General features: G+C 58.6%; 1 protein-coding gene across 1 annotated transcript in view; it reads left to right on the forward strand.

Annotated features, from left to right (window-relative positions):
* The window catches only part of LOC103347332 (uncharacterized), a 47,234-nt gene that overhangs the window by 19,115 nt on the left and 5,185 nt on the right, over positions 1-22,934 (forward strand). Inside the window, exons 3-4 of the mRNA XM_089319072.1 lie at positions 19,350-19,399; positions 20,246-20,747. Coding sequence (XP_089175198.1) covers positions 19,350-19,399; positions 20,246-20,747 — 552 coding nt within the window. The remainder of the gene's footprint in view (positions 1-19,349; positions 19,400-20,245; positions 20,748-22,934) is intronic.

Consider the following 22,934-nt stretch of genomic DNA (forward strand, 5'->3'; position numbering starts at 1 on the left):
TGGGGGAGGGCTGAGCCACTTTCCCAGGGGGAGCAACCTTGCGATCAGCACCCCGGGGAGCCGCGGGCTTGTGGCTACTCCTGCCTGCGGCCTGACGCGTGCTGTCCCTGTTTTGATGGTCAGCAGCAGCCCGGTGTTACCAGCATGCGGCTCAGGTGCTGGTGCCCAGGAGTTCTCAGTGCTCTGTGCCTGAAGCCCTGGCCCGTGTCCAGGACAGGGCCCTGGTTCCCACTCTGGACAGGCTGGGCCACACTGGCTTGAGGTGCTCAGCGGGAGGCTCCCCTGCCTCCATCCCAGAGGACCCCTGTGTCCACCTCCTACAACTCCAGGGAAGAAGGGCTGGAACAGAGCAGGAGGGGCAGCAGAGGGTGGCAGTGCTGGGGTGGGGCCTGTGGTAGGACAGGAGGCTGCTCCCCCGGGAGTCTCAGTTCAGGTCATGGCAGGGCAGCCCCGGAGTGTGGGGACAGGTCTATGTGGGACTCCCTATGCGACCTTCTGTTCTAAGAAAGAGGCCTTCACAGTTGGGCTGTAATACAATTGCAGAGGCAGAAAGGAGGGGCGGGAGGTGCCGGTTGCCTGAGACTTGGGACCGTGACGGCAGGTGGCAGAGGGCCCTGGCACCCCTGGTTCCGGGGCAGTTCTGCCAGAGCCCTGCCCTCTTCACCTGGGCCCTGGGGAGAACACAGGCCCCACTTGTGGTGACCTTTAATGAAGCCAGGCCTGAGGACCCTGAGCCCTGCCACAGCAGAGCCACTAGGGATTGGCTGGCAGGCTTCTGTGATGTCACAGTCACTGAGATGCGCACTCTGGGCTGGGAGGCGACCAGAGGCCAGTAGTGCGTCTACTGCCCAACTGACCAGTTGGTAGTGTAGGCAGCAGGCGCATTTCAGAGAATCACATGGATTCCCGATGGAGGTGAGTGGCACTGGCTCTAATGAGCTGTGGCGTGGGGAAGGTCCCGCCAGGGGGGCGGCCCTGGTCTCCCACACCGGATTCCATGGGCGATGTGGTGGAGCTCTGAGTGCTGCCCCTGTGTGCAGAGCGTGTACACAGTCGTCTCATTCCTCCCGCTCTGCTGGTCACCAGTGTTGAATGGGCCTGGGTGTGAGTCTGTGTCTGGACACGGGTTCAAGACTAGGTGTCGGGTCAGCTGGTATCAGGTGGGCAGGGAGGCCGGCTCTGAGAGCCCCAGAGATGCGGGAGCTGGGAGCAGGCCAGGGAGCCCCGTAGACTTGGGACTTGGGCCCCCTGGAGGACACGTGGCTGCCAGCCTGGGGGAGGAGCATCCTTTCCAAGGGCAGGGGAGGCAAGGTGGGGGCTGTCCTTCCCCAACCGTCCGTAGTCAATGAGCTCTGCACAAGTCATAATCCAAGGACCCGGCCACCAGGTGCCCGCCTGCCTGGCTGTGTGGCTGCCCCACCTCTGACCAGGGGGACAGCCCTCAAAGCAGCATTCCTGTGGGCTCCCCAGTACTGGCTCCCATGTGCGTGTGTGTCTTACAGATTGGATATGAACGCCCTGAGGTCCCGGAGGGCCCAGGAGCGAGCAGAGCTCATCAATAAATATGAGCAGGTACTGGCCAGGGTGCTGGGGGAGGAGGTGGGGCCCTGCCTCAAGGACTGTGCCTGTGAGAGCCAGACCCAGCCTCCCTGGGGACACGGGGGAGGGGGCAGGTGGACATTTCCCCAGTGACTTCTCATCCGGGTCCCCTCTCGGCTGCAGGGACGCCGAGGAGCGGCACTGTTGGTGCCCGAAGAAGAGGACGATGAGGGCGGCTGCCTCGTCCCAGACAGGCTTGGGTTCCTGCAGTGAGTCCTCCACACCCCAGCTCACCCCAGGGCGGGACTGGGGTCAGAAACCCCAACATGAGGCGGCACACCTGTCCCCGGCCCCGACCTTGAGCCCAGCTGTGGTCACAGGCAGGCACTGGTCAGCATTTGGGGGCAGGAGTCGGACGTGGAGGCTGTTCCCACAGATGTCGGGGAGAGAGGCCCCGTTGCTGGAGGGTGGGCTCCGGTGACCTGGAGGGATGGAGCCATCTCGGGCCATCTCTGGCATGACTCAGCAGCCCACCTTAGCACGGGGATAAGGGCTTCTGCTCCATGTTGTGCCAGAACCTGGAGAATAAGCAGGAGCAGAGTGGTGGAGAGATGGCCAGGGTCCGGGCTGACAGAGGAGGGGTGAGGTGGGGCACATGACCTCAGGAGGCCAGGGCACAGGGGGGAGGGTGGGCAGTGGGGGACCCTGAGGGGTGTAGGGGTCCCAGGTGCCTCGAGCCCCAGGTGCACACTCACAGCACTGAGCATCTCTCAGGCAGGTCACTCGGACTCGGTCAGTTCCAGGGTGACGTCCTGGGCAGAGCTGATGTGGGGATATAGCTGCCTCAGCCCTGGGCAGTCTGGCCCTGCTCAGGACAGCCACCCCCCAACCGCTGTGGGGGGCTGCCACACACCCACGAAGGTGGACCTCTGACAGGCCTGGAGCCCCCCACTGGCAGCAAGGGCCCCTGCCTGGCCCTAGGCTCCCTGTGCTCATGGTCACCAGCCCCTCCCTCCCCATCTCAGTCCCCTGGGCTGAGAGGATGAAGCTGGTCCTTCCCTGGCCCACTAGGGAGGTCGCGGTGCCTGTTGTGGTCCTGTCCTCACCTCTCCGCCTCCCTTGCTTTCCAGTGAGCAGAAGCTGCCCCAAGACAGCACCCCGGGGGCAAAGGTAAGGACAAGTCCTTGGCCATGGGCCAGTCATCTGGAAGCAGAGCTGGGCAGAGGGGGCACGTGGGGCTCGGCAGTGGTGAGTGGGAGCGCCATAAGGTCCCGCGATGCGGTACTTATACGGCACCTGCTGACATCTTACCACACTCACCTGTCCCAGAAGTGAGCCGCAGCTCAGGGGTGTCTGCTGTCGGCCGCCCTGACTCATTGGCATGGTTGGGAGTGACCTGGCTGGAGCTCAGGGGCTCTCCTTGACGAAGGGGCAGCTCGGGTCAGAGGCCAGGCCACCGATGCTCCCCCAGACAGAAGATCTGGGGCTCACGGTCTGTGCCTTTTCTGGCTCCTTCCATTTGAGCGCCCACAGAGCTCCTGAGCTGCATCCGAGGGCCCCTCTCAGAGCCCCAAGCTGGGCTCACGCCATCCTGTCTCGTTTTCCAGCGTAAACAGGAGGTAAGAAGGATCCAGAAGTGGATAAAGATGATCAAGAACCATAGTAAATACCGCGGCAGTGACAAGGTACCGTGGCGATGAGGGCCCCTCGGGAACACTGAGAGCTGAATTGGGGTTTGAGCAGTGCCCATTCCTGTGCCAGGCACCGCCTGCCTCTCAGATGCCCAGGGGCAACTGTCCAGTCCCTAGAGACACAGGTCATGGGCACACCTCCCCATACACACAGGACACTGTCCTGGTAGAAAATCTGAAGTCACTGCTGAAGACAATCCCAGATGCAGGGCAGGCGTGGTTCCAGGAGCCCTGTAGCGGCCACTCCGTACACGGCAGAGCCGGTGCCCCTGAGCCCTTGGCCCTCCAGTCACTGTGGGTCATAAGGCCCCCATCTGGGCAGATCCTCCCTCTGCCAATACACAGGGAGCCCCTGGCTTCTCCCTCTGCTGTCTCACCCTGCGCTGCCTCCACGAGTGGCCACGTTCAGCACTCACCAGAGCCTCCTCTCTCCTGTAGTTTCAGCGCAGAATCTACAAAGGCATCCCTGCCCAGGTGCGCGGGAAGGTGTGGGCCATGATGCTGGAGGTGGACAAGAGGAAGGCCCAGAACCCGGGCAAATACGCGGTACGGCTCTGCACTCAGCCCAAGGGGGCCCGGCCTGCTCGGGCCTGCTCAGGAGCCTGAGTCTCCGTGGAGGACCGTCCCTCACTGAGCCCTCAGGAGCCTCCTCCCCATCCTGCCTTCCTCTCCCTAGATCCTAGTCAGTGCCTCCTCCACGTCTCCTCAGACCCAGCTGGGACTGGACAGGTGTGTTTTGTGCCAGAGGCTTTAACCTGCTCTCTGCTGAGCTCACCTGGGCAGCTTGGCATACGGCCAGAAGAGAGGACTTGCTGGTCCCTGATGGGCGGGGGTCTCCCAGGATGAGATCACAATGGTGTGAGGTAGGGAGCCCCACAGGCTCTGTGCTAACATGGCCTGCCCGCAGCTGGCCGGCCCTCACCTAGGCCTGCCCACAGCTGGCCCTGCCTTCACATGGACTTGCAGCCCCTGGCATTGCCCTTGCCTGGAGAGGCCGCTCCAATGGTCACACAGCTCTCAATGCTTCTGGGAAAGGAGGGAGTGAGGACTGGTGTGGGCAGAGGGCTGTCAGCTGCAGCTGGCTCTCATGGCCCCTGGCTGCCATCAGGGAGCAGGGCCCAGCTGTGTGGCCCACCCTGCCTCCCCCAAGTCTGCAGTCTGGGGCTGGCCCTGGGAGCTGGGCCTGGAGACAGTCATTGCCCAGGCTCAGCTCCAAGCCAAGGGCGGCTTGCAATGTCGAGATGGAGATGGGCCCCTCCAGCAGGGGGCAGCATGGAGCAGTGGTCAGGCTGTGGCTGACTCCTGGAGGGCAGGGCATGAGATGCCAGTGAGGAGGCTCAGAAGCCTGGCTGGGGGCAGACCACGTCGTGCTGAGAGCTGAGGCAGGCAGGGGGAGTGCACAGGGACCTTTCAGAGCCCCTGTCTGCTGCTGACCGTCAGGGTTACGTGGGCACTGAGGCAAGTTAGGGAGCCCATGACCCTCCCTCAAGGTGGGACCCAGAAAGGAATGAGCGCTTGCAGGGAACTCCCTGTCAGCCAGAAGAGCTGACGTGGACTTGAGGTCCTTGTGTGGCAATGGGGCTTGTGCAGTTCTTGAGGCTGCCCCCCCCTTGTCCCTGCCCTGCAGGAGATGAAAGAGCTGGCCAGGCTGGGCGCCACTCACTTCCATCACATCGACTCCGCCATCGCATGGACTTTCAGAAACCACCTCATGTTCCGGGAACGTTACGGAATGAAGTGAGGCCTCTGGGCTGGGGAGGACCCGCGGGTGGGAGGAGCAAGGGTCCTGGGGCACATGGGGTCCCTAGGGAAGATTGGGTGCAAGCCTAAAACAGTTCATTGAGCACAGAAAACAAACTTGCCTTTTCTATAGTACACAAACTTTCCCAAGACACTGTGGAGAGACTGAAATGAAAAGAAACACCAGGGGAGACAATAGTAGCAATCTATCTAATAAAGGTGTTGTTTCCAGAATATTCAAGGAGCCCTTCAACTCAGTCACAAGGAAGCAGTGGGCAGCCCCCCAGTACCCCGGGAACACAGGCTCGGGGGGGACCCTTCATGAACGCACACACAATTCACCTCCTCAGCGCATGAACACACGCTTATTCCCTACACCACAAAGGGGCACCAGCGCACAGCTGTGGGAATGGGGGAAATAGAACCACTGAGGACGCCGGGTGCTGCTCCCTACAAGGCTGAACGTGCATGGGAGGCTGACTCTCCACAGCTTGGACCCACGGGACTGCACTCCCACAGTGGGACGCTCACCTGTGCCCTGAACACCCACCTGGGAAATGAAAGTGCACGTGACTGCGCCCTGGGAGGTGTGCGTGTCCCTGCAGGCGGCGCTCACCCACATGGTGGACAACACGCAGGTGCCCTGACGACGTCACTGCACATGAGCAGAGTGTCACGGGCCCTGCGTGTGGCTGTCAGGCTCTGTTAGGCAGAGCTGCACTGAGAGCCTCGGCAGCACAAGACACACGGCCTCTGTCCTCTCTCTTCCAGCCAACAGGCCTTATTCCACATACTGATGGCCTATTCCGTCTACAATCCCGTGAGTATTCTGGGATCATAGCGCAGGTGCTATCCCGGCAGTCCCTGCAGGGCACCCCTGGTCACAGAGATCCCAGCCTGGGTTGAGGGGGCCTCGCTCATCCACAGCTCTGAGGAAGAGCAGTGGAGGCCAGGCTCTGAGCCTCTTGGACCCAACCTCAAGTTCTGGGAGGAGAAAGGCAGCCTTCTCCTGGGCTGGTCTCCAGACCCCAGGAGCTTGGCCATGTTGGGATGCCCCTCCCAGGACTAGCATTCCACGCAGTGGGGCGGGGGGCGAAGGCAGGGCAGATCAGGTGTACGACTTTGCTCTGGGTCCCACTGATGCCATTACACCCACCAGCCCTGTGGTTGGACCCATGGGCCTGAATCCCACTCTGTACAGCGCCACTGCCACAACCACCCACTCAGACTTTCCCATGAGTGGAGCAGGCGCAGGGCTCCATGGGTGACCCAGCAAGGCCTGGACATCCCCACCCCCCTGACCTGCCACTGGCCAACCCTGCCTGGTGCCCTGGTTCCCAGGGGGGCCTGGCATTCAGGAAGCCCAGGCCTGCACCCATGCCAGAGGCACACCTCCTGTTCCGGTCCTGGTAGCACTTCCTGGCTTACTTCTTCCTCATGTGAGAAAGGGCCACCGGCTCACCTGCAGAGCTCAGGGGTCCAGAAGCTTCCATGGGCATGGATCTGGATTCCCACAGCAACCTGGCCCATGCTGACATCTTGGGGGTAACAGGTGTCCATACTTGAGCTCTCCCCCTGTGCTGCCTAAGCTCAGGCCCTGCAGGATTCCCTCCAGGAACTTGGAGAACTTCTCTGGGCTCCAATTCTTGGGCAGCTGACACCAAGTGGCAGGATTCAGGCACAGGGGCTCCCTGTGCCTAAATCTTCCTGGACCCTTCAGTGGGTGACCCTGATCTGCCTGAGAGGTGGGCCATCCTAGGATATCATTCTTGCCAGGGGAGGTCTCCTAAAGGTATTCTGGGATCTTGCAGGAGGTGGGCTACAGCCAGGGTCTGAGCCATGTGGTGGCACTGTTGCTCATGTATATGCCCGAGGAGGACGCTTTCTGGGCCCTGGTGCAGCTCATGGAAAGCAGGAAGCACGCGATGCACGGTAGGTGGATGGCGTGTGGGGCCCAGTGCATGCAAGTCCGTGCACGGCCCTCACTGGCTCCTGAATGTGCAGGACAGTGTCACAGTGTGGGGGGGGAGCTCCCAGGAAGCCAGGGCTGGCAGAGGCCTCCCAGACTGAGCCAGCCCCCTTCTTTTACCACCACCCAAAGGCCCTGCAGCTTGGCCATGGCCATCCTGGGTGTGAGAACCTTCAGAACAAGGGGTCCTGTCCTTGTCCAGTGACTCAGGTCGATTCTGACTCTTCTGCCTCACACGTCTGTACACAACTCTCAAGCACAGAGCCACACCCAGGGAACTTGTGGAAGGCAGCATCCCCTGTAGGGTCACCCCTCCTCGCTCCTGAGTCTTGGAATGGTCAGGAGGCACCCAGTCTGACTTGCACCCACCCCAGCGGGCTCCAGGGGGCAGCCAGGCCTGGGCTGCACACAGTCACCCACCTGCACCCACCTCCCAAGCAGATCCTCTGCCCTGGCCACGTTCATCCCCACCTGCCCCTGGTCCAGCCTCCCCTGACCCTCAGTGCTCAGAAGCACCCCACCCAGGCCTGGGGCTCTCCAGCCTTCCTAGGAGGAGGCTCTCACGTGGGGGTGTGGCTGATTCTACTCAGGTTTCTACAAACCAAACACCCCCAAACTGGAGCGATTCCAGCAACACCTGGGGCTCATTGTGCATCGCGTGCTCCCCTCCCTGGAGAAACACCTGGTAAGTTAAGCATCTCCTTTCTCCTCTTGGGGGCTCTGGGCTCATGGGACTGCTTCCTGAGCCAGGGGAGGCCACGTCCTCACCAAAACTTTCCTTGGTTACGGGGGTCCACGGCAGCTTGGGTGTTGGTTTGTTGTCCAGCACTTGGTCCCCCAGAGTTGGCGTAGATTGAAGGGAGATGCTGTCCCCAGAGCAGAGTGGAAGGAGGGACCTGTGTCCCTTCAGGAACCTGCATGGCTGGGAGGGGGGATGCCCCTGCTGCTGGGCTTCCTGCACCCAGGGGCTCTGCCCCAGGGCTCAGATTAGAGGGAGTCAGGCCTGGGCCCTGGGCCCTGGGCCCTGAGCCCCCTCTGCCTCTGCCTCTTCTTAGGAGAAGGAGGGTGTGTGCCTGGAGGACTCCACCGCCCACTGGTACATCCAGTGCTTCCTGGATGGGGTAAGTGCCCCGGGGACCCCTTGCCCAGGGAAGCTCCTGCCCCAGTGCCTGGTTCTCTGGTGCTGGTGGCCTGTGACTCTGAGCTCCCCCAGCCCCAGCAGACACAGGAGGGAGCCTGCTGTGCAGACCAGGCAGGCCCTGTCCAGCCCTGCTAAGGGTGGTCCAAGCTGAGGCTGAGCCTCAGAGCCAGCAAGGAGGGGACAGGTCCCACCAGGACCCATCCTGAGAGCCTGGCAAAGGCCAGAGCCCTACAGTGAGAGGCAGGAGATCCATAGACCCCCCGAGGCAGAGGCTGGTGGCAGCACAGCCCAAGGGCTGAGCCCTCCCCAGGTCCCTGGGGTGTCTGGCATCTCCAGTGTGGCTTCCAAAGTGTGCAGACCCCCAGGGTCCAGGACAGGACATGGTCATCCTCTGTGGGTCTGGTTCGCTGAGTGGGCAGGGATGTGGCCATGAGGCATGGCCTCCCCTCCCCTCCCAGGAGGAGCTCTGGCCTTCTTGTGTGATCAGCCTCCTGGAGTCTCCCTCTGTCCTAGGGGAGTGACACTGCACACCCACCCCTGTGGGCCCTGCTGAGGCCCTGACGGCGGGTCCTCCAATGCCTCTGTCCCCAGGTGCCGTTCCCCCTGGCTCTGAGAATATGGGATATATACATCCTGGAGGGCGAGCACGTGCTCCCGGCCATGGCATACACGGCCCTCAAGATCCATAACAGTGAGTCCTCAGGGCCCACAGAGGCCCGGGTGCTGGGGACGGAGGAGCTGGGGGTCCCCTGCCTGTCCCTCGTGAGCAGGGCTTGAGGGAGGGATGAGGGGGTTGGGGAGGCCTGGGTTCCCTTCAGGAGGGCACTGAGAATCCCCCTGTTGCATCCCCAATCCCAGGCCCCCACAGACCACAAGGAGAAGTGGCCAGGGTCATCGCACTGGAAATTGGCCCCTGAGCAGTCCCTCTAGTGCTTGGCGTGACACCCAAGGGTGTCCAAGGGTGTCTGCAGCCCATGTCTGGTGCTGGGACAGGGCTTGGAGCAGCCATGGTGGCTGCGCCATCCCTAGGGCACCTCCCAGCCTGACACCCACCCCCATGTCTAGAGCGCCTGCTGAAGATGCCCCGGGACCACCTCCGGGAGTTCCTGCAGGTGACCCTGAAGCAGGCCTGGTCTCTGAGCGAGGACGCGGTCATCAGGCAGCTGCGGGCCTCCATGCGTGAGCTGGGGAAGCTCCAGTGCCTCCTGCCTCCCGAAGGTGAGTCCAGCACACGGCCCCATCCCATGCTCCCTTGGGGGAGTCAGTAGTGGGAGTGCCAGGCCCTGACATCCCCGCCCAGGGCCTCACCTCTTCCTGGTCCTCCTTGTCCTCCCCGGGCTCAGCAGTTCTGCTTTCTGAAGCTCTGTCAGCATGGCCTGGCAGGGCCTCGGGCAGCTTCCCAGAATCCTCCTGTGGGTGCCGGCTCTCCCCCCACCACTCTGGGGCCGGGCCGTGGAGCTGTCCTCAGGACATTTGTGGCTCTGGCTCCTCGGCTGACCCCCACTCTGGAGTGGATTGGAGGCCCCGCCTTGAGCTACCCTGCCCAGGTCTCGAGCAGGTGCCCTGGCTCAGTGCCCCCAGGAGCCTGGAGCACAGCTGGACCCCCACTCCAGCAAGATGAGAAGTGGCCCTGCCTGCCCAGGGGGCCCCTCCCCAACTGACCCCACACAGGCTCCTGGCCCGATGACCACAGCTGTCTGCACACAGGACCCTCCTAGGACAGGGGTGGGCGGGGCTCCCACCTGCATGTGGGCAGGGCTAGAGGGAGGTGGGGCTGTGGGAGACCCTGTGCAGTGATGTAAAGGCTACCGGCACTGGATCCCCTTCAGCCATCTGAGAACCCCTGGAAGGCCCAGGTGCCCTGAGCCCAGTTGTGGGGGCCGAGTGCACTCCTGCGAGCAGGGCTGGGCACAGAGGCAGGGCTGGTGGCCCCACGGCAGAAAACAAGAGTGTGGGCTCTGCAGCCCTAGCCTCGGGCCAACAGAAGGCAGCGGGACCCGGAGCATCGCTGGCTTCTGGGCTCTAGTGGGGAGGGGTCCCCGTGCTCCTCCCCTGCTGCTGCTGCCATCATGGACCTGAGCGCCTGGGTCCCCATGCAGAGCAGAGATGGGCTTGTCCCAGCTCTAGAGGCTCTAAGTGGGGGCCCAGGTGCAGGCTGTCCAGGCACTGGGGAGGCCCCACTGTGCCTCCAGGTGCTGCCTCCTTGGGTGCTCCTGGGACAGTAGCGGTGACAGCCCAGTCTCACCAGGAAAGAGACAGTGGCCCAGGGGCAGAGGACACAGGGCACCCCTGCCACCTCTTTAGAAACTGCATTCCCTGTCCCCAAGTCCTGAACTGGACTCCATGTCTGCCCCACAGCCCCAGCTCTCACCCCCATCATCTTAGGCTCAGTTCCTTTCCAGCCATGTAGGAGGGACTCAGATGCGGGAAATCAGACAATGCACTGTTAGGGCGCAGCAGGTCAGGTGGGGTAGGTGACGGGGTCCTGAGTTGGTGCTTTAGTCCCCAGAGATGAGAGTGAGGCAAGGAGTTCAGGGCCATCCACCCTGTGGGGCTGTGCAGGAGGAGCCGGTGGTGTCCCAGGGCTCCCCTTGCCCGGGCTGCACACACCCTCCCGTCTGGGGCCAGCAGCCTGGAAGAGTCCTCAGCGTCACACGTGGTGATGGGGACCCCAGGATGAGGTCGGGGCAGGCACCCTGCAGGCCAGACAGGGGCTGTGGAGAAGCAAACCGCGTCTCTTCTTCTTCCAGCCAAGGCCATCGAACAGTGCAGCAGGCCCCTGGGGCAGGCACGCGTCCCCCAGATGCACGTTCCTGCCCCCACTGCTCCGAAGGCCAAAATCACCATTCAGGACACAGTGGCAGTGTGGGAGCAGACCAGGGGTCCCGCTACCCGTGCAGTGATGATCCGTCCTCCAGGAAGCTTTGGCCTCCGCATCACCAAGATGGAAGGCATGGAGGAGGAGGAGTGCTGGGAAGGCAGCCCAGAGCCCCTCGGCCTGGGCTCCCCTGTGGGGACCGCAGAGTCTCCAGGTTCTGCCAGCCCCATGGAGTCTCCAAAGTGCTCGAGGTGGGGAGGCCTGTGCCAGTGCGCCAGTCTCCCTAACCTGAGCGGGCCAGAGCACAGGGAGGACGACTCCTCCGACGCTGGCAGCCGGGAGGGCCTGTGGATGTGGGCTCCTCCACAGGCCTCAGAGCCCCCAGAACCAGGGCCCATGCAGGCTGTCCCTGCCTGGGGGCCACAGCTGAAGACTCCCCCCTACTGGCATGGCAGCCCCATGCACTCTGGGGACAGTCACGGGCTGGAGCCGGCCAGAGCCAGCCCTGGGATGAGAGTCCAGGCCCGCGTGCCCTCCCTGGCCAGAGGCCTCCTTACCTCTTATTCTGTGGGGCACCTGGATGATGGGTGCCTCCTAGAAGAGAGGCCGAGTCCAGCATCTGTCCTGCCCAGGCTGGGCAGCAGCCTTCCGTGTGTCTTCACGGCATCCTATGCACTTGGTTGAGCCCCCACCCCCCAGGCTCTTCCTGGGGCCAGGACACCCTGACACTGGAAGACAACAGCCGTGCCAGGAGCCACTGTACTCTCCTCCCCGCCCCCTCCCCCACCGCCACCCTCAGGTGGTGCTGAGTCTGTATTAAATTGTTCCATGGAAACGAGTTTGCTCCAGTTTGTGACCCCGGTGCCCAGCGGCAGCAAGCTTCCCCGTGTTCCTGGAGAGCGTAGGCAGCTCCACAGCCCCCAGCCCCAGGCAGAGACCCACTCAGGACCCTGCAGGCAATGCCTGAGATTCAGCTGTGCCCTGTGGGAACTGGGTCAGGGTGGGAGAGCAGCAGCTGTGAGTGCCCGTGACCTCTGGGACAGATCAGCACAATAGGAACAGCCGTGGTTGGAGGGCCTGTGTCACCTCTGTGCTCTCCCCTAGACCTGGGCGGCCGTGGCTGCAGCATCCCTGGCTTGACCCCACATGTCTCTCACAGGTATGGGATACCTGTGTCACACTGTATGTTCCAGGACCTCAGGAAGGAATTAAATTCCTGTGGTGTATACACTGGCCCGTTATCAGGCTTTATTGTCCAGGGGACACCGAGGACCAGCAGGGCTGACTTAACCACCTTTATCACATTTCTAGCCTTTTCTCCGGATTGGGCTGCTGCAAATACAGCCTTTGAATAAGTATCTCCCACCACTTGGACAAACTTAAGTTGACCCAAGGAGTTCATGTGGGTGAAGTCCACTTGCCAGAGCTTCTTAGGAGCAAGTCCTCGCGGGTTCACTCCTGCTAGTAGCAGTGGGGCTTGACGGGGCGAGGGGGCACAATTCTTGCAAGAGTGCACTAGGTGTTTGCATTGGCTCATTGTTAGCTCCGGGAAAAGTGATTTTGTGTTGCTTTCTGCCATATGAAGTTTTTGGTGTAGAATAGGGGCTTGTTCTAGGTGTCTGATGGCAGCCAAGTTGCAGGAGATAAGATGATCGACCTTTTCATTGCCTTGGGAAACTCACATAACAAGCAGCAAGTATGACCTGCAAACCAGCGTAAGCACAGCAATGGAGTTTTTTTCCTGAACTTGAGCCTTGAACCCCCTGGGCAGTTTAAAGGGCCCTGTGCCTCCATCAGCACCAGCAGGTGGTATCGGGAGAGAGGCATCTCCCCAGACTGAGTTGTCCCGAGCCCTTCCAGCCCCTGAGGCTGCAGCCCTACAGGCCCACACGCCGGGTCACCAAGGGGCGGTGCTGCTCTGCCTAGACCCTCCAGAGAGCTCCCCCAGCCTCCGATGCAGGAGCACAGTGTGTTGGCTCCAACAAGACGAGGGTGTCCATGGAAACGCTAGCAGAAGCGAGCCCGAGACAGCTGCTTGTGCTCTTATCTGGAACCCGGTGAGCAGCAAGACGAGTAACTTAATATCGGGTTATAACCATGAATAAAACCCCACATGTGAGTGCATCCTGATACAAACAGATAACTGCATAAGCAGACGGATGGAGAAGAGACAAATACTCCTGAGAGAGACCCTAAGTAGTCAATGGCTGACTCCGCTCCAGCAGGGGGAGCTACTGCCCCTCCCTGGCAGATGTGGACAGTCCTCTGGTGATAACCCGTGGTCAGCCACAGCTGTCATGCACCTGGAAGCCAGGTGACAAGAAGCGACCTGATTTCTTTGGTTTTCTTTCCAAACTCTCCAACCCCAGTCCAAACTACAAGAAGAGCACAGTGTAGGGGACATTGGGTCATCCCTGGCCAGGCCTCCCCTAGAGTGGCAAGGTCAGAAAACCCAGGACAGGCTGAGAAAGCTCCCAGCCCCGAGGACAGGTGGACAACGGGCAGCTGGCACTCAGCTCTGGGTGCTTCTTTGCCTAAAGCAGTTGCCGGATGTGAATCCTGTTTGGCACAGGGTTCTCCCTGGGCTCAAAATAATTGTGTGTCTTTTCTGCTCTGATGCCCAGCAAACCGTATTCTGTCATTGTTGGTGATAGAGTGCCTCCAGCCAAAACAAAACAAAAGTGCTTAATCTTGAATTCACTTGGAAGGCAGAGTCACAGAGAGGCAGAGAGAGAGAGAGCGAGCGAGAGAGAGAGAGAGCAAGAATTTCAGTCCGTTGGTTCACTCCCCAAATGGCTGCAATGGCAGCTGGGCCTCCTCTGGGTCTCCCATTTGGGTGCAGGGGCCCAAGCACTTGGGTCATCTTCCACTGCTTTCCCAGGCCATTAGCAGAGAGCTGGATGGGAAGTGGAGCAGCCGGGACTGGAACTGGAGCCCACATGGGATACCGGCACAGCAGGCAGCAGCTTTACCGGTTAAGCCACAACATGGACCCTAATTTTGACATATTGTGACATGTAAAACCTGCACTTTTAAAAATGAATGTGAGGGGCTGGCTTGTGGCTCAGTGGGTTTAAAGCCCAGGCCTGTGGTGTTGGCATCCCATATGGATGCTGGCCAAGTCTGGCTGTTCTGCTTCCAATCCAGCTCCCTGCCATGGCCTGGGAAAGCAGTAGAAGATGGCCCAAGTCCTTGGGCCTCTGCACCTGCGTGGGGGACCCAGAAGAAGCTCTTGGCTTCTGGCTTCTAATCAGCACAGCTCCGGCCATTTTGGTCATTTGGGGAGTGAATCAGCAGATGGAAGACATTTCTCTCTCTCTCTTTCTCTATCTCTCTAACTCTGTCTTTCAAATAAATAAGTCTTTTTTTTAAAAAAATTAATGTGAGGCAATATCTACACATTCACAAAAGACCTTCAAAAACGTAGTGGAAGCTGCATTTTATGAAAAAGTCATGTGACTTTCGAAATTTTTGCACTGAAATAAGCTTACTGTTTTTTTTTTTTTTTTAAGATTCGTTTATTTATTTGAAAGTCAGAATTACACACAGAGAGGAGAGGCAGAGAGAGAAAGAGAGACAGAGGTCTTCGATCTGCTGGTTCACTCCTCAACTGGCCCCCATAGCCACAGGTGTGCCGATCCGAAGCCAGGAGCCAGAGCTTCTTCCTGGTCTCCCACGCAGGTGCAGGGGCCCAAGGACTTGGGCTATCTTCTACTGCCTTCCCAGGCCATAGCAGAGAGCTGGATGGGAAGTGGAGCAGCCGGGACTCAAGCTGGCTCCCATATGGGATGCCAGCACTGCAGGAGGAGGCTTTAACTCACTACGCCAGAGCCACAGCACCAGCCCCAGCTTACTGTGTTTAAAAAGGAATTATTGGGGCCAGCGCAGTGGCCCAGTGGGTTAACGCCCTGGCCTTAGGGACCGGTGTCCCATATGGGCACCGGTTCTAGTCCCAGCTGCTCCTCTTATGATCTAGCTCTCTGCTATGGCCTGGGAAAGCAGTAGAAGATGGCCCAAGTCCTTGGGCCCCTGCACCCGTGTGGAAGGCACAGAAGAAGCTCCTGGTTCCTTGCTTCAGATCGGCTCAGCTCTGCCTGTTGCGGCCATCTGGGGAGTGAATCAGTGGATGGAAGACCTCTCTCTCTCTCTCTCTCACTGTCCACTCTGCCTGTCAAAGAAAAAAAAATAGAGTAATTATCCAGACTTACTTCCTATAATTAATTGACTTTGACACTTATTATCAGGACTTCTACCATGCACTGCTCATTCAAAATATTTGATTCTGATTAATTTTTAGAAGCCTATAGTATTTCTTTTTTGTTTGTTTTTTCATCTATAGTATTTTGAGCAGGAGAATCTTCAGAGCCCATGATCCAGAGAATTCTTTCTGTGACTATCACATATTGGTTTTTTTGTTTTCCTTTTTAAATATTTATTTATTTATTTATTTGAAAGGCGTAGTTACAGAGAGGCAGAGATAGAAAGAAAAAGAGAGAGAGAGAGAGTCTGCAAAATTACTCTTTTTTTTTTTTCTTTGACAGGCAGAGTGGACAGTGAGAGTGAGAGAGAAAGAGAGAGAGAGAGATAAAGGTCTTCCTTTGCCGTTGGTTCACTCTCCAATGGCCACTGCGGCTGGCGCACCACGCTGATCCGATGGCAGGAGCCAGGTGCTTCTCCTGGTCTCCCGTGGGGTGCAGGGCCCAAGCACTTGGGCCATCCTCCACTGCACTCCCGGGCCACAGCAGAGAGCTGGCCTGGAAGAGGGGCAACTGGGACAGAATCCAGTGCCCCGACCGGGACTAGAACCCGGTGTGCCGGCACCGCTAGGTGGAGGATTAGCCTGGTGAGCCGCGGTGCCAGCCTGGATAATTGCTCTAGATAAAGACACTGTAGGGGCTGGCACTGTGGCGTATTGAGTAAACCCGCTGCCTGCAGTGCCGGCCTCCCATACGGGCACTGGTTCCAATCCAGCTCCTCTCTTTTTTTTTTTTTAAAGATTTATTTATTTATTTGAAAGAGTTATATAGAAAGATAAGGAGAGAGAGAGAGAGAAAGAGAGAGAGGTCTTCCATCTGCTGGTTTACTCCCCAACTGGCCGCAACAGAGTGAGCTATTCCAATCCAAAGCCAGGAGATAGGAGCTTCCTCCGGGTTTCCCACATGGAAACATGCAGAGAGCTGGATTGGCAGTGGAGCAGCCGGGACTGGAACCAGCACCTCTGCTGTGGCCTGGGAAAGCAGAAGATGGCCCAAGCCCTTGAGAAACTGCACCGCATGGGAGACTGTGGGGAGCAACTCGGACTAGACTGTTACTGGAATTAAGACTTATTCTATGCATCTGCTCTCCCACAATATGGCGCTGAGAAGGGAGAAACAGCTTCTACGCAGCTGCCTCCAGTTCAACCAATAAACTGTAGGACCTGCTCCTGATTGGAGGAGAGCAGCGTACTCAGCGTGTGGGTAGCAGAGTTGGGATTGGCGGAAAAGGACTATGAAGGAGGAGAGAGACAACATGCACCAGGAACATCTATCTGAAGGAACACCTGTGCAGCCCCCGAGAGAGCCGGCCGGCGGTGTGCCGCTCCCCCGCGGAAGTGGGGAAGGTGGCAGGGGGAACTGCCCTTCCACAGAGGTGGAAGGGATGGTAGCCAACCCGGGAAGAACCAGCAGCAAACCCGGGGAGGGCCGAGCAGACAAAAGAACAGCGCAGGGTCCTGTGTCGTTCCTCCACAAAGAGGGGCAGCGACAGGAGACTGGTAAGAAGCTCTTGGCTCCTGGCTTCAGATCGGCACAGCTCTGGCTGTTGCGGCCAACTGGGGAGCGAACCAGCAGATGGAAGACCTCTCTCTCCCTGCCTCTGCTTCTTCTCTGTGTAACTCCGACTCTCAAATAAATAAATAAATCTTTTTTAAACAAGACATTGCAAATGTTAAAAATTAAAATTTAACCTGTTTTGTTAAAAACAACCTTTTAAAGATAAAAATAACGTGGTTTTTGTTCAATTATTCCAGACTATATTCTCACATATAGGGATAGTGCTAGAAAGAATAGGAAAAAACATGAGAGGACAGAGTAAATACCTGAGATAATAGAGAAATATCTGTTCAAGTGCTTTTCAGCGCAAGAGTAGCTGGTAGAATTAAAGACAGCGTGTGATGTTACAAATCAGTCAGAAACAAGAGTGTAACTCCTCATGCAAAAGGGAGAGCACTGAAAGTAGCCATGAAACGTAAGCCAAAACCTTAGAAGAGAGTGACTGAAATTAGAACACACCAACCACAACCACAAAAAATGGGTTAAATTTATTATAAGAATCTCAGAGTAAAATTTTTTTTTTGACAGGCAGAGTGGAGAGAGAGAGAGAGAGAGAGAGAGATCTTCCTTTGCCGTTGGTTCACCCTCCAGTGACTGCTGCGGCTGGCGTACCACGCTGATCAGATGGCAGGAGCCAGGTAATTGTCCTGGTCTCCCATGGGGTGCAGGGCCCAAGCACCTGGGCCATCCTCCACTGCACTCCCTGGCCACAGCAGAGAGCTGGCCTGGCAGAGGGGCAACCGGGACAGAATCCGGTGCCCCGACAGGGACTAGAACCCAGTGTGCCGGCACCGCAAGGCGGAGGAATAGCCTAGTGAGCCAGGATGCCGGCCTCAACTCAGGTATTCTTAATAGGACCTGGCTGCAGCAGCTTTACCACTGCACCAAGGGCCTGCCCCCAATGTTTTTCTTAAGCTTTAGGTGTCTTCGCATCAGGAAAGGAGTGGCAAATCCAGACCCAAAATGCAAAGTCATCGTAATCAGTCCTTGCTTTCTTTTTCCACTTAACGTGGCCAACTCTTCCCTGGGCTCTTCTGGGGGTTCCTACAGACCACAGAGCCTGAACCCCAGCTGCTCTGCTCCAAAGTGGCCCAGACACCCAATGGGGACGATATGGCAGCACCATACTACGTCTTCCTTTTTTCCACAACCTTGTTCTCTTTCTACCTGTTTATGTTGTAAAGTTTTAGAATTTTTATTTACATTTGTTTATTTGAAAGGCAGAGAGACAGAGATCTCCTGGCCACTGATCCATTCCCCAAATGTCTGCAACAGCCAGGGCTGGGCCAGGCTGAAGCCAGGAGCCCCAAACTCAATTTGGGTCTCCTGTGTGGGTCACAGGGATCCAAATATTTGGGCTATCACTTACTCCCTCCCAGGGTGTAGGCGAGCAGGAAGCTGGAATTCAAAGTGGAGCCAGGCCTCAAATCCAGGCACTCTGATAGGGGCTACCAGCATACCAAGCTGTGTCTTAACTGCTGCACCAAATGTCCAAAACAATGGTGCAAGGTCTTTTAAAAAACAAACAAAAAATCTTCCCATTAGCATCAGAGTTGGGGGAGGGGGGAGCAGGTTACAGGTACAGATTCTGAAACTCTGCAGTCTTAAGAGACTGGGTGGCTGCAGCCTCATTTTGAGTATCCATCCCAGTGCAACAGGAGAGAAACAGGACTCATTTAGAAAAATATCAAGCTCCTCACAACTGGACACGTGTCCATTTCTAGCTCCAAACCAATCAGGAGCGAGGAGTGTCAGCTCCTAACCGGCAGTGACCCCTGCTGCCCTGGTAGGGACTCCTGAACGTTCAAGCATGCCCAAAATGGCCTCATGTGAACTTTCCGGGGTGATGGTATTGAGCACCATTGCTGTGGTGTGTCGTGTGCAAAAACAGTGAAAGCCAAATCAGCGGTGCCTGTGCAGATCACCTAGCTGGGTGCCAAATGCTGTCCTGTGCCCGGGGGTTTGAGCCAGATTGAAGTGCCGTGTGTACTGGGGGAACGGGCATGCCTTCCCACCCCCATGAAAGCACCTGTTCGGCTCCCATAGGACAGCAAGTTGATGGAAGCTCACCCTGCTGTGCTGTCCGTGTGTTGGAGCATGAGCGCCCCATAAACCCTTCTGGGTTGCATATTGGCCCCTTGTCAATTTCTATCTGCAAGTGAGCCAAAGACCCTGGGCTTGGTAAGGCCACTGTGATGTACAAATAGTTCCACTTTCTGGAAGCAGGTTTGTGACAATGTTTCAGGATCACCTTTTGCAGCATGAGTTAATCAAAGAAAAAAAGACAAAGGTTGTCCCTTGCATTCTTCATTAAAAAAATTTTATATATTTGAAATGCAAAATGAGAGAGAGAGAGCAGGAAGGAGGAAGGGAGGGAGGCAGGGAGGGAGAGAGAGAGATCTTTCATCCACTGGTTCATTCCCCAAGTGCCCTCAGTAGCAGGGCCGAGTCGGGCTGAAAGCAGGAAATACAGCTGCATCTCCCACGTGGGTGGCAGGAACCCAGCACCTGGGCCTTCCCCTGCTGCTTCTCATGCACATCGCAGGAAACTGAATGCAAGTGCAGACGGACACCGCACGCAGGGGCTCCAGCCACCGCGCTGGCACATCGCCTGCCCGTGTTCTCCACCTCCTTTCAGGCTCGGGACCTTCCACGTCTCACCTGTCGACAGGTGTGCTGGCCTGCCAGGTATGTAGCCTGCTTCCTCGCCACCCCCCCCCCCCAGCACCAGGTGAACACCACGCTCCCCATCAGCAGCTTCCTGCCTGACTCGCAGGCACACACCTGTCCTTTCCCAAGGTCCTCCTGGGGGACGTCAAGCACACACCTGTGGGGCCTGTAGAATCAAGCTTTTTTTTTTTTCCTTGAATTTTTATTTTTTTTAAAGGTTTACTTGAAAGTCAGTTACCGAGAGAGTCGAGCTTATTTTTTAAAACTAGAGGCTTACCTGAACATCTTGCTCCCCCAAGCACAGAACCTAACAATTCCCATGCTCTCTCTAATCTGGTCTTCTACTATTTTGTTGGTTGCCCCAATCAATTAACACATTTCCACATAGAGCTTAAGAAACCTTGTGCCCACCCCCACCCCCCATTGAAATATTAAGGAATTCAGCTGTAAAAGCTTCCTGGCCCAGGATTTGGGGTTTCTTTCATTTTTAAAAAAAATATTATTTATTTATTTGAGTGCTAGTTAGAGAGAGAGGGAAAGACAGAGAGAAAGGTCTTCCATCAGCTGGTTCACTCCCCAGATGGCCAGAGCTGGGCCAATCAGAAGCCAGGAGCTTCTTCTGGGTGCAGGGACAGAGCCTTCCAAGTGAGAACTCTGGTGACTGCTTCAGTCACAGGAGCTGCAGACCCCGGCCCACTCAGAGGACCGGGTCGTGCACACTCCGCTAAGACAAGCAAGCCCCGCACAGAGACCTGGGGAGCGCGGCCCGCTGGACGCTGGGGGTGGACAGCCCAGCAGGCCCCGCGCGCTCCCGGCGGGGAGGCCAGCCCAGGTCCCCAAGCCCCCGGGCGCCCTGCGGCCCAGGAAGCGAGCCGCGCGCCCAGCACCGCGGGGCCCCCACGCGCCTCCCCGCCGCACGGCGGCGCTGCGCAAGGCCGGCCGTTGTCCGGGGCCGTTGGGCGCCCACGTGGCTTCTGGACGCCTCGAGGCCGGCGCGGGGGCGGGCGCCATTACGAGAGGCCGGGGGCGCGGGGTGGAGCCGACGAGGAGCCCAGAGCGCGCCCGCGGCGGCGGCGTCGGGTGGGAAGACGTGGCGCGGCACTGGGGGGCGTGGCGGCCGGCCTGCAGGCGGGGGCGCGTCCAGGGCAGGAAGCTGGAGTCCCCGTCGAGCTGGTGGGCGCGGCCCCCACAGAGGCCTGAGGCGTCCGGCGCGACGGCAGGGGCCGCCCCCGGGGCGGCGGCAGGGGCCGCGCGGCTCGCCACGCCCGCCACGCCCGCCACGCCCGCCACGCCCGCCGCCGGGCGCGTCGTCCAGGGCGAGCGGGCCAGAGGCGCGGCGAAGATGCTCCAGGTCCTGGTGCTCCAGGTGAGCGAGCGGCCCGCGCACGGACGGTCGGGCCCGGGTCGGTGCAGGCGGGGAGGCTGGAGTGCGGGTGGGGGTCGCTTCAGAAGCGGGCGCGTGCGCTGTTCCGGACGACCCCGGAGGGCGGTTGCTGCGAGCTGTCTCGCACTAGGTGTGCGTTCCTGACTCGAGCACGTAGGCAGGTGTGTCGGTGCCCCGCACACCCCAGCCCACGTCCGCCCTAGGTTAGGGCCCTCGCGGGGAACCGTGGACCTGGCTCCCGCCCTTCCCCCGCCGCCCTCGGGGCTCAGCTTCTGGGACCCCCCCCCCGCCACCGCCCTCTCCTCACGCGGGTGTCCTGGTCCCCGGGGCGGGCATGGGCCGCCACCTGGGAGACTTGAGGTGCCAGGAGGGCTCCCGAGGAAGCCAGAGGGGAGGCGCTGGAGGAGGGAGTTTACAAACCAGAGCCAGGGTGTGGGATGGGGAGGGCGCCGAGAAGGAGGGGGATGGGTGGTGTCTGTGTTCTGTGGATTCACCTGACCAGAGCGTCACACACCCCCGAAGCCGCTGACTCCTTGCAAGGAGGCCTGGCTCTCAGACTTTTCAATTTGTTTTATTTACTTGACAGAGTTAGAGACAGTGAGAGACACAGACAGACAGAAAGGTCTTCCTTCCTTTTGTTCACCCCACAAATGGCCGCCACGGCCGGTGTGCTGCGCCGATCTGAAACCAGGAGCCAGGTGCTTCCTCCTGGTCTCCCATGCGGGTGCAGGGCCCAAGCACTTGGGCCATCCTCCACTGTACTCCCGGGCCACAGCAGAGAGCTGTACTAGAAGAGGACAACTGGGACTAGAACCCGGCGCCCATATGGTTCGCTGGCGCCCCAGGCAGAGGATGAACCAAGTGAGCCATGGGGTCGGCCTCGGCTCTCAGACTTTGAAGGGATTTCAGGTCTCCCTGGGAGGCTCCTCTGCACAGTCAGTGTTCTCCATCAGTCCTAAATATGTCAGTCCCAATTCCTTCCTGTGAAAGGGCTCTCACCATCCTGCCACGTGCACGCCCGTGGGTGCAGGACTTGGGCAAGAAGTGCTGGGCTCGTGCCCTCCTGCTTGGGAGCCCGTCTGTGTGTTGGGCCCTGGAACCTGCTTGTGTCTGCCCTCAGCTCTGCCCGGCCTCCACTTATGACTCCGACCTGGCTCACCCTTGGAGCAAATCTTCTGTCCCTTATAGGAGTATTTGCCCCAGTGAGGTCCAGGTTCCGGCTGTCCTGATCCAGATTGATGTGGCATTTCCATGGATACGGTGCCCCCTCCCACCCTGTGCCCATCAACAGGTGATGGGGTACCCTCAGGGTGGTGTGCATGGAGGATGGGAAATTATTTAGCTTTCACATTAGTTAGTTTGGAGGTGTCCTCTTACACATGAGGATGTCATATGAAGTGAGGTGACCCAAGCAGAAAGGCCCACGTGCTGTATGATTCTGTGAGCGAGTTGAATGGCAGCTGCCAGACGTTGGGTTTGTGCGTACAGGGCAGAGATTCAGTTTTGCAAGGTGAGGAATTCTGGAGATGGCTGGTGCTCGCGGTTGCACAACAGTGCCAGTCTACGTAATGCTACTGAACTGTACACTTAAAATTGCCCAAAAGGATGAATTTTATCTGGAGTTTGCCACGACTTTTTCAAAAGATTTACTTATTTGAAGAACAGAATGACAGAGACCAACAGAGAGGGAGGTCTTCCATCCACTGGTTCATTCCTCAAATGGCCGCAACAGCCAGATCTGGCAGAGTCTGAAGCCAGGAACCAGGAGCTCCATCCGGGCCTATCATGTGGGTGGCAGAGGACCAAGCACTGGGACCCCGAGGCACATTCCCAGGGAGCTGGATCAGAAGTGGAACAGGCGGGACTCGAACTGGTTCTTGGTGGTCATGAGACAGGAACCCGGCAGAGAAGAGAAGCAGCGACCCAGAAGACAGCGGCCTCCCTGAGTGACGCAGACAGAGGCGAGAGCTGTACCTGGAGAGCCGCATCACCAGGAGCCCTGTAGCAGGGCAGCTGTGCTGTTCCTGAAGAGTCCGGCCTGCAGGAGACTCTGCCACATCTGTGGGGCCGAGACCTCTCCTGGCTAAGGAGGGCAGAGAAGAGCTGTTGGCTGCCAGGAATGTGAGGAGGGCTCGCACGCCCCAGCTGGTTAGGTGCCGCGTGTGATGT

Source organism: Oryctolagus cuniculus, chromosome 18, assembly GCF_051225735.1.
Source record: "Oryctolagus cuniculus isolate XC-2025 breed Fujian yellow rabbit chromosome 18, ASM5122573v1, whole genome shotgun sequence".
Lineage (NCBI taxonomy): Eukaryota > Metazoa > Chordata > Mammalia > Lagomorpha > Leporidae > Oryctolagus > Oryctolagus cuniculus.